Source organism: Miscanthus floridulus, chromosome 17 (genome assembly GCF_019320115.1).
Source record: "Miscanthus floridulus cultivar M001 chromosome 17, ASM1932011v1, whole genome shotgun sequence".
Classification (NCBI taxonomy): domain Eukaryota; kingdom Viridiplantae; phylum Streptophyta; class Magnoliopsida; order Poales; family Poaceae; genus Miscanthus; species Miscanthus floridulus.
This window is the reverse complement of record NC_089596.1, coordinates 185637-200641: the sequence shown is the minus strand read 5'-3', so window position 1 is coordinate 200641 and position 15005 is coordinate 185637. Positions and strand designations below refer to the sequence as shown.

Here is a 15005-nt window from a genome sequence, read left to right as displayed (position 1 = left end):
GTCGGCCTTAGGCTTCTTCCATGACTTCCCGCGTAAGGGAGGCAACATGTTTAGCTTTGGTCTATCGCACAGCGTTGCTTGATCCAATCTAGCCTTGACATTGTCCTTTGACTTTTCCCAGTCCATGATTGTGTGAAGGACCACCTCGGCGAAATTCTTTTCAGTGTGCATTACATCAATGTTATGTGGAAGAAGGAGGTCCTTAAAGTAAGGAAGCTTCCACAAGCACGACTTGTGTGTCCAGGCATGCTCTTTTCCATATCCCACGAAGCCCCCCTTTTCATTGTCGACCACAAGACCATCTAACACCTCAAGAACCTGGGCACCTGTCATCATTTCCGGTGCAGAGTCTTCCACTGTGACACCTTTTCGAAAGTTCTTCTTGTCTCTCCTGAATGGGTGGTCAAGAGGGAGGAATTGTCGATGTTTGTCAAACGAAGAAAACTTGCCCCCCTTCTCCAACCGAAAGAACTCCACAGCTGACTTGCATATCGGGCATGGCATCTTCGTGTGAACACACCAGCCACAAAATAACCCATAAGCTAGGAAGTCATGCATGGAATAATGGTACCAAATATGCATTCTGAAGTTTGTCTTTGTGAATCGGTCGTATGTCACTACCCCTTCGTCCCATGCACGGACCAAATCGTCTATCAAAGGCTCCATGTACACACTCATATTAGCCCCCGGGTGTCCTGGAATTATAAGTGACAAGAAAATATTTTGCCGTTGAAAGGCGACGCCAGGTGGGAGGTTGAGAGGGATGACGAATACGGGCCAACATGTGTATGGTGAAGAACCCATTCCATAAGGATTGAACCCATCAGTTGCCAGTGCAATGCGTACATTACGAGCCTCATCAGCTTTGTCGGTATGCTTCCGATCGAAGCTTTTCCATGATTCACCATCGGACGGATGTATCATCTTGTCAGTGTATCGGCGTCCAGTTTTGTGCCACGTCATCTGTTTTGCGGATTCCTCGCTCATGAAAAGCCGTTGGATCCTCGGTATGAAAGGAAGGTACCTCAGGATCTTTGCGCCGACTTTTGTTTGCGTCTTCCGACCATCACCAGATTCTAACTCAATGTACCTAGATGCCTTACACTTCGGACAGTACTTATCGTCAGCATGTTCTCCCCTGAATAAGATGCATCCGTTCGGACAAGCATGTATCTGCTCGTACGACATCTTGAGTGCACGAAGGATTTTATTTGACTCATATGTGTTCTTTGGCAGAACGTGATCATCCGGAAGTAGGGTGCCAACTACTGTCAACAGTTGATCGAAGGATTCTCTACTCCAGCTAAACTGGGACTTCACAGCCATTAGACGTGCAATGGCATCCAGTTTAGAAACATTGGTGCGCCCGTGAAGGGGTTGTTGTGCCGCATCCAACATGGCGTAAAACGCCTTTGCAGTTTGCTCTGGCTCCTGCTCTGCACTTCCTTCATCGAAAGCCATGTCATGGTCATTTAACATTTCTGCCACCCCGGCTTCAGAATCAAACTCCTCGATCCGTTGTCTCACGACCTCTTCTCTCGCACGATGGTGTTCACCATGCATGGTCCACCGGGTATAGTTCTCTACAAATCCATTGTTGACAAGATCTTTACTCATCTCCTCATATGTTTTCATTGCCTTGTTCTTACACTTCCTACAGGGACACCAGGCATGTCGCCGTCCGTTTGCAAATGCCTTCGTCATGAAATCATTGGCCTTCTCAATCCATTCATTTGTGTATTGACCCCTCTTCTGATAGCCCGTGTACATCCACTGACGGTCATCCATCCTAACATATAGACGATATTGCAGTTTAGAGCAATAGAGTAGTAGTGCTAGAGAAAAACCATATGAGATGATAAAGAGACATTCATGTTCTTGGTCGATTCACATAGAAGATGTTTGCTAGATTGGATGATGAGATTTTACCTAAGGTTGAAAGGCCGCTATGTCACTTGTAGATGGAGGAATACATGGAACCAATTTTTTTGTAGCCACAACCATCACTAGCAAGATTTATCGAAGATTGAGGTAGAGCATCAGCAGGTTTTGTAGCGTGTCTCAACCATATACCCGAGCACCAGCGCGCGCCTAGCAGCACAACCATGTGGCTAGCACACAAAGGGGCGCTAGGTTCTATCGCAGCACTATAGGTCACATGGCATGACACTACCACAAACAAATCACCGATGACAAGCTGGCCGTGCCCTCCTTGCCTTCACTCATGAAATTTAGATCAGCAAAGCTGGCCGTGCCCAGTGGGCACAGAGCGAACTATTCTTTCGCCTTTTACTAAAGAATAGCGTGTGCCCGCTGCACCAAGCAGCATACGCCTATTTTTGGAGGGTTCTTCCTCTCTGTGAGGAGGAGCCCAACAATTCAATGCAAAGTTGGGTTGTTCTTGAGGAGCCCAACAATTCAATACTAGTTTTGTGGGGTACATCTAATCTATTTTTAGATTGTAGCTAATTCATTAATACAACATTTATGATCTGAAGCTCAAACAAAATTTACATATTTCTGAAAGAAAAAATAAGAGTATATCTCCTATTGTGCAATTCATGGAAGTTTTTGTGAGTTATTTTTTCTTGATTTTAATATATGATTATACCCTACGCTGAACAATGTGCATTTGGCAAGAAGGAAGTGATCATGTGAACCAAACCATATTTCAGTTGTTTTTCTGGTTTATAAAACTAGTTTTGTGGTCTCCTCCCTTTCCTAAAGCTCAACGCCTCAAAAGTCCTCTCAACAGACTCCCCCACTTCATGCAGTTATTTCAGAATTGACCACATCATTTCACACTCTATGCACTTACGCTGCCCCTAGATCAAACCTGCCAAACCCCAACTACACAACAATGGTAACATAAATTGAATTCTAACACAATATAAATTTTTGGGTTACAGTCCTACAGATGAAACTGTTTACAGCCATCCTAAGTTCTTCATAATCATACCTCTCACAGTTCACACAGAACGAACCGAACAGACAGTGAGAAGTCCAAAACATTATGGCATTGCGAAATTTTTGTTGATATGCAAAATTGTCACTCATACTATTAAAGCCCTAATGTATGTATGGTATTGAAAGTGCAGATTTCTGCTGAAACTGAAATCATATTTGATCACAAACTGAGTGCAAGGTCAGCTGAAACAAGCCCAATCTCTCAGAAGTTACACGATCCATATATGAAATCATATCTGTTAGCCATACCGTGACATATTTGGCACTCTCAGCTCTATTTCATTAAAAAGATACAAACCATGGAAGTGTATATAGGACATAAATTAAAACGCCCCACGAGGAGGAGCAATGCTCACCAGACACGAGTATGCCGGACTTGAGCTGCTTGATGAGGAACACCACTCTCTTCCCAGTGAAGCTCACCAGACAGGAGGAGCAATGTCTGCCGCCTAAAGCATCTGCGGCACCCACCGCTCCTAGCTGGCCCGCTCGTTCGCGGTGGCACCGTCGTCACCGAGCACCTACTGCTGCCCCGTCAACGGTGTGTAAGCTTCTTGCAGCACCCCGCTGATCTGCCCTTCTTTTCCCTGCTAACAAAATGCAAGCATGAAATGAATTTCTGCCCCTCTTTTTTTCCATTTGTATATGTAACACTTGGTTAAAGTTAATTCAAATATAGACATTAACACGGAGACAACCGAGAATGGAATCATCATAGAAAATAAAGGGCAGATCATGAACTGTAAATCGTTTGAAGATCAATTAGCGAGTGGAACTATCCGTAACGGGCTCTACCTCGCGCTCTCATCTCCTCTGTCCATCGCAGGCTTGCGTGCCCCAGCCCCAGCCTGCCGCTAGCGTGGATGCTGCCCGGCGCGGCTGCGGCCTCGTGGGCTGCTGGCAATGACAGGAGGTAGAAGATGGAGTCTTGGAACTGAACTGACCTGATGATCGCTGGGGCGGACGGCCTTCTTCCCGGCCTGCGGATGACGCGGGGGCGGCCAGGCGTCCGGCTGACGGCGGGCGGGTGGGCGGGCGACGTCCGTGGATGAAGCTGGAGGCGAGGCGTGAGGCGAGTCACGGGACGGCGCGTGAGGCGAGTTGCGGGTGGACGGCGGCGGCGCGTGAGGCGAGTCGCGGGTGGAGGGCCAGGTGGGAGATGGCAAGGCGAGTCGCGGGTTGACGGCGGCGGCGCGTGAGGCGAGTTGCGGGTGGACGGCGGCGGCGCGTGAGGCGAGTCGCGGGTGGAGGGCCAGGTGGGAGATGGCAAGGCGAGTCGCGGGTGGACGGCGGCGGCGCGTGAGGCGAGTCGGAGTCTCGGGTGGAGGGCGAGTCACGGGTGGAGGGCGAGTCGGAGTCTCGGGTGGAGGGCGAGGCGAGTCAGAGTCTGGCGGCCTGGTACATGTTTACCGAGTGCCCAGATCTACGGCACTCGGTAAACAGAAGCACCGCAGCCCAGTGACATGTGGGCCTGGTACATGTTTACCGAGTGCCCAGATCTACGGCACTCGGTAAACAGAAGCATGGCAGCCGGTAGAAGTGGGCCGTGGAACCTTTACCGAGTGTTTCAGGTCACACTCGGTAACTGTATCCATTATTTCATGCAAAACAAAAAAGAAAAAATGCCAATTTAATCCTAAAATTCACCAAACTTTCACACGAACTATTTCATGTCATCTATTTACTATCTAAAAAATTCCAAGTTCAAATCATAATGTTGAATTTCACTCTTAATAGAAATCCTATTCGTCATTGTGAATGTTTAGTGTCTCTTTGGGAGATGTACCGGTTCGGCAGCGACGAATGTAAAAATACTTCCGAAACGTTATGAAAATTTTTCTATAATATAGATGTATGCTTCAATGTTAATTCTTCCAATCTCGTGATTTATCGAGTTCGATTTTCATTATTACAATTAAATTTACACGATATGTATCTAATTATCATAAAGAATGAAAATTTTGTGAAATATAGTAAATAAATCGAAATAAACACCATATTTTGGAATGGAGTACTAAATATCATATGTGGATAGAGGAAAAAGAATGAAGGGAAAAACAAGAAATTTGGTTGAATTTTACCGAGTGTTGCGCCAGTACACTCGGTAAAAGATAGTGTTTACCGAGTGTTGTGAACTTACACTCGGTAAAACTTTATTATTACCGAGTGCAAATACTTCTACACTCGGCAAACATGTCATGCCGTGACGCCGTTTGGCGCACGGTTGGTATACTAGGAGACGTGGCAGCTCAATACCGAGTGTCTCTTTTTACCGAGTGCGCCCCTTCGGTAAAATTGTAGTTCTACCGAGTGTTTGAGGTTACCGAGTGTTCGGACTCGGTAAAGAGGTCTACTACCGGGTGTTTATGTTTTCCGAGTGTTGGCACTCGGTAATAAATGTTTTCCGAGTGTCCCGACTTTTGACACTCGGTAATTTTCTGGGCACTCGGTAACTACACAGTCTCCGGTAGTGTATGAGATGAAATATTCGAGGACATCCATGGTTTATTAGTGGAGAGGTATGGGCTGAAACCATCCTATCCTATGAGTACCTATGAGATGCTTGCCATGTTTTTATTTACATGTGCCGGAAATGAGTCTAGTCAAAAAGTTCAAAATCAGTTCAAGCATTCAGGTGAGACATGGTCTAGGAAATTTGATGAGGTCCTTAACTCTCTTATGGCCATGGCAAAGGATTTCATTAGACCTAAGGACCCCAATTTTCCCACAGTTCATAGGAGGATAAGAGATGATAGACGAGCGTTCCCACATTTTAAGGATTGTATTGGTGCTCTAGATGGAACACATATTCGAGTTTCTCTTGCACCTGATGAACAAGTGAGGTATATTGGGAAAACAGGGATAGCCACTCAAAATGTCTTAGCAGTTTGTGATTTTGACATATGATTCACATATGTATCCACCGGTCAACCGGGATCTATGCATGACACTAGTGTGCTATACAATGCAATCTCGGTGAATGAAAAATTCTTCCCACATCCTCCACAAGGTAATAAAAATGATTAATCGTTTAGTCTCTTTTTTTATGATACAAAATATTAATTTATATTGTTTTGATCATGTTTAGGCAAATACTATGTTGTTGATGCCGGATATCCTAATCGGCCCGGATATCTAGCTCCTTACAAAGGTGAAAGATATCATATGCCGGAGTGGCATCGAGGTATGGAACCCAAAACACCTAAGGAAAAATTCAATCGAATTCACTCTTCTATTCGAAATGTTATTGAGAGGTCTTTTGGAGTTTTGAAAATGAAGTGGTAAATTCTATACAAGATGCCAAACTACCCAATGTGGAAGCAAAAAATGGTTGTTGTTGCTTGTATGGTCCTTCAGAATTTTATTCGTGAACATGGTAGTGAAGATCCGGACTTTGCTCGTTTCGATCATGATCCTCATTTTGTCCCAACAATACCAGAAAGGTATAACCGATATGCAGTTACATCGGATGGTTCTACTTCGGAAGCCAATGCCGCCACTATGGATATGTTTCGTGACGGCTTGGCCACGGCTCTTGCTCTAGCTTGGAACAACTAGCATGTAATGGAAGACTATCTAATGTTCAGAAGTTGTCATGAACAATCGTAATATTTAGTTAATCTTTAGTTATTTTTATGTATGGACAATCGAAATATTGTTGACATTAGTTAATTAATTATCTATTTGGTGTGTCATATTGCATTTGTGTTTTAAAAATATACCTTTTTTGAATGAATATAGTCATAAGACGTGAGCCACATGTCTCATGTTACAACCTAAGGGCAAAACAGGCTATTCCCACCAAAACCTCATTTTCGTGAATTTGGATCTGTTGTTTTGCCAAACAGTTCCCTGGTACATACACGGTGGATCTCAGATTTACGGTGGAGCTGATCCACGGTGAATCCCAGATTCAGATTCACATTTTACAGTGGTGAATCTCTGCCAAACAGGCCTTGACTCGCGATCGAACGGATTCAAATCTAGCTAACGATCCAATATCTCCCATGACTTTCCTTTTTTAAAAAAAAATCATTTCTGCATGTATCCTTTATTGGCTGGTCTAGTGTTCGCGCCCCTCATTCCTGCATGTTTCCTTTATTGGCTGGTCTGGTGTGCGCGTCCCTCTTTCAGTTTTCGTGCGGTCTAGAGCGCGCGCTGCTGCTTTGTCTCTTTTGGTGAAATCAGACAGTGCAATTGGGTGATGGTAGTCAAATAAAATATACTTTTATAAGATAGATGGCATGCATGTAGAAGCTAGCAGCCTCTTGGGCGGGTCGTATACGATCGTGGATTATAAGCTGGAATAGTATTTTTCTCTCACACCAAACCAGCCAAACTAGTCAGCAGTAAATAATCCACGATCCAGCCCAGCTAGCTGAACAGGCTGTAGATTTATAAGTTAGATAAACAAACTTATATGTACAAAGTCAATAATAATAACTTATATTATAACAACTTGTTTGTATAACTTAGATATATAACTTGATGAATGATTTAGATGTAAAGCTGGATGTATAATATATTCAAGACTTAGATGTGCAAATTAATATGATCATAACTATGTAGTATAACTTACAAATATGTAACATTGTAGATCGGAAAGCTTATCCCCACAACTTAGCTTTTATAGATTTGTGGTCATAAGATTCAATTAGATCTGAAGAAGAGAAAAGTGAAAAATAGTGAAAAAAAAAATATGGTGCACAACATTATATTATATGTATACAACTAGTATATGAAACATAAACGACCATGTAAAATAGATAGGTTAATGTATAAAAATAAAAAAGACAAAGGAAAAAGTAGAAATAAAAAATAAAAGGAAAAAATAAATAGAGAAAGAGGGAAGTACCTGGAGAGCACATGTCGAAAACGGACGGCGTGGGTCGAACTCCGCACATGTTGGGACGGAGAGCGCCCGTGGCAGAGTGATCGCTCGTTTAAAAATGAGTGAACGCTCATCAAAATGGAATTGGGGCTTCCATTCTGCTTGTGTGCTTCAACTCTTTGCGTTGCAAATGACGGCATTGACACCGAAAGCATTGTGGCTCGCATCAGCGGTGGATCTAGACGGAAAGAAAATATTGGTGTCATCGTCTCTTTATACCATAACACTACTAAAAACACTTATCAAGTGATAGTAGTACTATCATCACTAACGGTTTTTTTTTTTTGGAACCGGCACTACTAAAAACACTCACAGTAATCTATCATCACTAACGGTTTTTTTAATCGGCGATGGACAAGTGATAGTAGTACCATTCTGTCCGTTTTGAACTGACAATGATAAATAGGCTCATGACCTCAAGGTTTCCTGAAGCATTCTTACCATGTCAGCTATAATTGATATTCTTTTACGGATCTTATATTGTCTGTTCGACAGACTAAACAATCTTTTGTTAAATACAAAGTGTTAGTTCTTGTCGAGTACTATACCTTTAATATAGACATTATCTCCAACGGAGATCATTTTGTTAATTGTTTGGATATCTAAACTGTCTCAAATAAAAGACTAGTCACCTATAAAGTTTTAGATCTCATAGATGATATAAATTTGTTTTTATCTGCCATCATGTGAAAAAGTTATGAATTTTTTCGCACGCCGGTGGGTTTCCTCCTGGGCATGGAACCGATGGTGATATAACTGCCGGTTACAAATGATAATCGACACTAAAGATCCACCTATCATTGAAAGTTGTAGCTATGAACTGATAATAATACAATCAGTTGCTAAGCAATCAACAATGATAATGGCGGTCGGCGACAATGATATATGTTTTTGTAGTAGTGCGATATCATTAGCTAGTCATTTGAGTGCTAATTATCATACTTTTCAAAGGAGAATTCCAAAAGCAACAAGCAGCTAGTTAATTAAGACAAGTCAATTCAGCTTCAGCTGCAATGAAAGACGACGACGACCCAGACCCAGCAATATATATGTATTTGATTGATCGATCCGCCACATTATTATTAAGACACCACTGGAGACGTGCTCTTTGCTGAGTGCCTGGGGCACTCGACAAAGGATTTGCCGAGTGCCACATTCGGCAAAGAGCAAACGGCAAAGCCGCATCTGGCGAAGGGTTTTTTGCCGAGTGCCGTTTGTCGGGCACTCGGCAAAGGTTTTGCCGAGTGCCAGGATGGCACTCGACAAAGAAAATTGGCCGTCAACCGTTGACGGCGTCTTTGCCGAGTGCCGGGTCAGGAAGGCACTCGGCAAAGCTTTTTCTTTTTTTTTAAAAAAAATCCTTTGCCGAGTGCCTTCCTGACCCGGCACTCGGCAAAGAAAAAAATATTTTTTTTTTGAAAAATCCTTTGCCGAGTGCCTTCCTGACCCGGTACTCGGCAAAAAAAAATGTTTTTTTAAAAAAAATCTTTGCCGAGTGCCTAGCTGAGACGGCACTCAGCAAAGAAAAAAAATATTTTTTTTGGAAAATTCTTTGCCGAGTGCCAGAGCCCTGGCACTCGGCAAAGCTGTAAAACACATGGTAGTGTACACAGCTTTGCCGAGTGCCAGGGTACTGGCACTCGGCAAAGAGACCTGGTAGTGCATTTTTTTGGCAGCTTTGCCGAGTGCCAAGGCAAAAGGCACTCGGCAAAGGCTCTTTGCCGAGTGTTACACTCGGTAAAGTGATCAAAAATTTTTGTTTTTTTTATTTTTTGCTTTCGATCACTGCAAACACAACATATGACATATATATCACATCCATCACATATATACCACATCCAGCACCTTATATGTCACAATCCATCACACATACCGCATGAATCACATCCGTTCACCATATGTCACAGTAATTCCATCTATTATTCGACAGGATTCCACATCATTCAATAAGTAGTTCAAATCCATCACCACATGTCACAATACACACATGCATGACAATAACATTGTCTCAGACAGAAATCCATTGCGAAGAGAACAAGACATGAAACTACAAGCGCTACTCACTGAAGCGGCCCTTGATGTGGCCATCCTGCTGATGACGGGGAAGGAAACATCTGCTCGTTCAGAGTGCCCTGAGCTGGGTTGTTCGAACCCGCCGACTGAGGCTGCACACAGGAGAAGAGATTGCATGAGACAAGATTAGTTGAATAGCGATTGTAGCAATTCCTTGCATGTCTGACATTACTCACTGGAGTAGCGGAGTGAGGAGGCTGAGGTGGACCCATTAACCCAGGAGGCATAGCAGCACCCGTCGTAGTTTGCATCCAGGCAATAATGTCTGCCAACCTTTTCTCCTGGGCGAGTTTGTCGGCCTCCCGCGCGGCCCGCTCGGTCGCCAACCCCAGCTCCAGCTCCTGGGCCCTCCTGTTTGCTTCTTCCACCTGGGCCTACAAATTGTTGCAAAGCTAATGTTACAATAATGCAAAGGAAATAGAGTTGTGTAAAGATCAATGTACGACGAGTAAAACATGAATAACCTGGAGTGTGTCGACCCGGTGTTGTGCAGTGCCCGGCCGTGAGCGTATCGCCGGGAGTGAGGAGGCGATCGTGCTCTGTGCTCGGATCTGGGAGAGAGTGGGAGTAGAGACCGTGTCGATCACGCTGTCGCCAATCCAGTAGTGGCCATGCTTCTTGCCTTGTCCAATCCTCATGACAATGTTTGCATCAATGTTGTCGGTCCGTGGATCGTACTCCGGACCATGGATTGACCTTGCCGCCGCCGTGTACTCCATGATTTTCTCATAGGCGCTCGAGTTTGTGTACACCTCGGCCGGGTCGTCCGGGTTGAAGGAGACATCGAACGACGCCTTGCCCTTGTGTGCCATGGCAAATGCGGCGAAGTTGGAGCACTCTTGGCCTTGATGTGCCGCCGACTGCAAGAACGAAAACAAGATGATTAGAATTCTTTGCCGAGTTCAATGAAAGCAAGAAGAATAGAAACATGACCATGTACCCATGCTCGGGCGTATCCGGAGAGGTTGCGGTTGCCTTGATGGTGTGATACACCTGGCATGAACAAACGTCGCTGCTGTGCAGCCGCATGCTGAGCAGCCCACTCTGCACTTAACCACCTGTCCACCATCGCCCAAGCCATGGGGCACCCGTTGCATCACCAAGGAATCACCTACACGTCATCAAGTAGTTGACATATTAGAAAAACAAGTGATTCGTACTTAATCTCAAAAGGAACCAATTTTAATGTTCTTTAGCTACCTCAAGGAACCGGGGTTTGGTCAGCGTCAAGTCTTGTTCTCGGATGTCCTTCTTGGTGACCTTCTGTCCGAGCTTCGTCCCATAGTAATCTATGATGGCCTGGAGTCGTGCCTCATGATGGACGTCGACGACGTGTTTCCTACAAGCTCGCTTAGCCACTGCCTCCGCCGTGCCCTCGAATCCGTCGTCAAGTTTGAAGTACTCCTACATATACAGACACGATGTATGCATTAGTTATTTCAAGTAGAGTCCAATGAATGCGTTGTATTGAGCCATGTAGTGCGAGGAAGACTTACCCAGAACTCTCGAATGACGAGCGCAGCCACGGTGCCTGCTTCCACGTGGGGGCGGACTCGTAGTGGGCAAACGTGAAGGCGGGCTCGAGGTTCCCGGCATGCATGACCATGCCAGGGAAGTGGGTCCTGCACAGGAGACCTAGGATGCCATTGACATGGCGGGAGGCAGTGTTCCCCGACACAATCTCCCACCCCCTGCAGAAGTGATTAAGAAAACATATTAGTCTCTATTTCGATATCGAACATAGCATATGAAGTAAAAGTGATAACATGCAAAGACACTTACCTTTGCCCCTCTAGGCGAATCACTAGGCGTAGACGAGTATGCGGTCGGTCAGGGAGGGTGGAGGGTCCTCGCAAGTAGACACCTAACGAACTAGAGAAAGCGGTAGCTCCTGTCCTACCTCCGTCCTCGTCCTCGTCCTCGTCCGCCTCCTCCTGGACCGGCGTCTCCTCCTCCTCGCCCGCCTCCTGCTGCACCTGCTCCTCCTCCTCCTGCTGCTGCTGCTGCTGCTGCTGCTGCTGGACCGAGGGCGTGGTCCTCCTGTTCCTCCTGGTCGTGGTCCTCGTGCTCCTCCACCTCGTCGAAGACATCCCCTGCTCCTCCTCGCCCCCTCCGCTGGAGGCTCCTACACTGAAGGCTCCATGGTAGAATGAGCTCAGGTTCCTCTGCTGGTCGCCCAGCATTTTTGTTCAGTCACCTACAATTAAAAAGAAGAAAGAAGTAATTAGAAATAGATGCAAAATAAACAAAACAAAACAAAATTACAAAGTATTACATGTATATTACAAATAATCTTCATGATCGGGATTAGCTGGATCGTAAGTCTCATCATCACTATCAACCATGTCAAAATAATCAACACTATCCGATGGAGGAATGTTGTCTTCATTGTCATTGCCTACATGTAATCGCTCAAGCATTTGTAAGTCCTTTGCATTTCGCACTTCATCTCCATCATCATCATCATCAACCATTACATTGTCTACATCCATTCCTATCTCGCCGGTTAAGTCTATCTCAAACCTCCCTTGTAGTCCATCTTCTTGATAGAACTCTCCGTCATACGTGCTTGGGTTGAAGTTGTAATCTTCATCGTTTGGGACAGGTAGTCGGTCGTGTGGCGAGACCTTGTGCACAACAAACCAACCACTAAGATCCAGTCTAGTCTTGGAAGCATATGACGTATAATAAACCTGTGTGGCCTATTGCGCCACAATGTACACATCGTCTCTTGGATAGACGGAATCCTGTCGAATTTCGACTAGACCAAGATGAGGGGTCTTCCTCGTTACTCCCGGATCAAACCAATGGCATCTGAATACGATAGGATAAAGATTTGTGCTACCACGGAATGAAAGTTCGTATATTTCTTCAATTCTTCCATAATAGTCTACGCCATCAGTGCCGGGCGTAAAACCGCCGCTATTTGTGGTTCTTCGATTGGGCCGCCTCCGCTCGTAGCTTCCTGTGTGAAATCGATATCCATTCATGTCGTAGGCGTCTGATGACTTGACCCTTTGGTCACAGCCATTGGCAACCTGTCTCAACTCGGCACTGATAGACGCATCGGTTTGGGCCTACAAGCTCAAGCAGGATACATCGTTATATTAATCGGACGTACGAACAACAACAAATCAGGGCTAAATTGGACGGTACCTTAGTTTTGAACCAGGAAATAAAATCGGGGCTCCCTTGTCCCGCACCCTTGGAAAGAAGGGTATCACATTCCGGCGGGGTTGGTTCCCTTGAATGGGGCTAGTATTCATGAATGAATTCCCTGTAACGACAAACAAGGGGGTTGGATGTAGAATAGTGCGGGATTATTGAAACAAGTCTGTTGAGAACTTACGCAATATATGGGTCCACCTCTTCAAGGTTGGTCAGCACATATAACATGATTTTGTGCCACTCCACATTTGTCAGGGGCTTATTGGTCGATGCACCTGCTCTTCCAAGTTGTCCTCGGAAAAGGCTGAGGCTCGAGGCATTTTCGTCAGCATTGTAACGAGGAGGTGGATTATGCACACTTGGAAGGTTGTCAGAATAATACAATGTTGTGAAGTTTGACACCTCCTCCATAGTGAATGCACTTGCAATGGAAGCCTCAATTTTGCCTTTGTTTTTACACTTTTTCCGAAGTGTCTTTAGGCATCTCTCGATTGGATAGCACCAACGGGCCTACATGGGCCCCCCCATTCGTGCCTCATACGGGAGGTGCAATATCAGATGCTGCATCGGATTGAAGAAGCCGGGTGGAAAGATCTTCTCCAACTTGCAAAGCAAGACAGGTGCCACTTTTTTCCAAGTCAGCAATCATGGTCCGAGAGAACTCCTTGGCACAGAGCTGGCGGAAGAAGTAGCTCAACTCTGCCAGCACTGTCCATATGTGCTCAGGGACAAAGCCTCGAACCATCGTCGGAAGAAGCCGCTCAATCCATATGTGGTAGTCGTGACTCTTCATCCCGTTCACTCGGAGAGTAGTTAAGTTCACTTCCCTCCTCAGATTCGCTGCATACCCATCAGGGAACATTAACGTCTAGATCCATTGGAGTACTTCCCTCCTTTGTTTGGGGGTCAAGACGAAATCTGCCTTAGGCCTTTTCCATGTCTTGCCGCCTCCAGGAGCACGCATCTCTTGATGTGGTTTATCACACAACTCTGCCAGGTCCACTCTAGCCTTAGGGTTGTCCTTTGACTTTTCAGTTTCTATGATTGTTCCCCAGAGTGCCTCGGTGACATTCTTTTCTGTGTGCATGACATCAATGTAATGTGGCATAAGAAGGTCATCAAAATAGGGGAGCCTCGTCAAGCCCGACTTATGAGTCTACATGTGTTCCTCGTTGTATCCCACGAAGCCATCACCTTCTTGATTCTCCACGAGAGCATCTATCTGAGCATGAACCTCGGCACCAGTCATCATCTGTGGTGCACACGTGAGATGTCTAGGTTTCTAACCATCCTACGTGACAACATGCGCGAAATGTTCTCAAATTTTTACCATAGCCTCCACATGTGATGTAAAGACGCGTCACCAAGTTTCATGATTTTCGAACTTCGTTTGCATTTTATACAATTAAAAAATACTTCACTCGTAATTTTGTCGCCATGTTTCATGTGTGAGATGTTTGAAACTTCGGGCGTGCTCCTGGAAACGGCCTCAAAATATAATAAGTAACGTGAATATCATTTTCCACTCGTCGAATTCCATGATTCGATGCACCTGCAGTTCAAACTTACATTTCTCAGAAAAATGCAATTAAATGAAATAAATTAAGGATATATAGAAAAAAGATCGAGAAATGTGCCAAATTTGAGGATGTACTTCAACTTAATGTGTAAGGGTTGAAGAAAAAGTTTGGAGGCAAAAAACAAAAAAAAAACTTTGCCGAGTGCCCAACTCTAGCACTCGGCAAAGACTCTTTGCCGAGTGCCTAACGGGGGGTACTCGGCGAAAGCTGACGGCAAGTACCCCGTCAGCTCTTTGCCGAGAGCCATCCTTTGCCGAGTGCCCGGCACTTGGCAAAGAGGCTCTTTGCCGAGCGCCGGTCTTCGCCGAGTGCCGGGCACTCGGCAA

At 45.2% G+C, this 15005-nt stretch overlaps 1 protein-coding gene and 1 non-coding gene across 2 annotated transcripts; one reads left to right on the top strand and one right to left on the bottom strand.

Annotated features, from left to right (window-relative positions):
* The first annotated feature begins 2249 nt into the window (after window positions 1–2249).
* On the top strand, window positions 2250–2369 carry LOC136519316 (U5 spliceosomal RNA). The gene has a single exon (XR_010774865.1). It is a non-coding gene; the product is annotated as a U5 spliceosomal RNA (small nuclear RNA).
* Window positions 2370–3821: 1452 nt separating this feature from the next.
* Window positions 3822–10931, bottom strand: LOC136518269 (uncharacterized). Its single transcript, XM_066511906.1, has 5 exons — window positions 10872–10931; window positions 10396–10791; window positions 10108–10305; window positions 9923–10023; window positions 3822–4362 (listed from the first exon to the last, which is right to left on the bottom strand). The coding sequence occupies exons 1-5, from the start codon at window positions 10929–10931 to the stop codon at window positions 3822–3824; spliced, it is 1296 nt and encodes a 431-aa protein (XP_066368003.1).
* Window positions 10932–15005: the final 4074 nt, after the last annotated feature.

Bases quoted from the DNA above. Each gene is read 5' to 3' on its own strand.
- LOC136518269 (XM_066511906.1), bottom strand. From the start codon at position 10,931: ATGCCAGGTGTATCACACCATCAAGGCAACCGCAACCTCTCCGGATAC. The intron at 10,306-10,395 runs GTTATTCATGTT...AACAATTTGTAG, and splicing joins ACCGGGTCGACACACTCCAG to GCCCAGGTGGAAGAAGCAAA. The intron at 10,024-10,107 runs GTGAGTAATGTC...TCCTGTGTGCAG, and splicing joins CTCCTCACTCCGCTACTCCA to CCTCAGTCGGCGGGTTCGAA.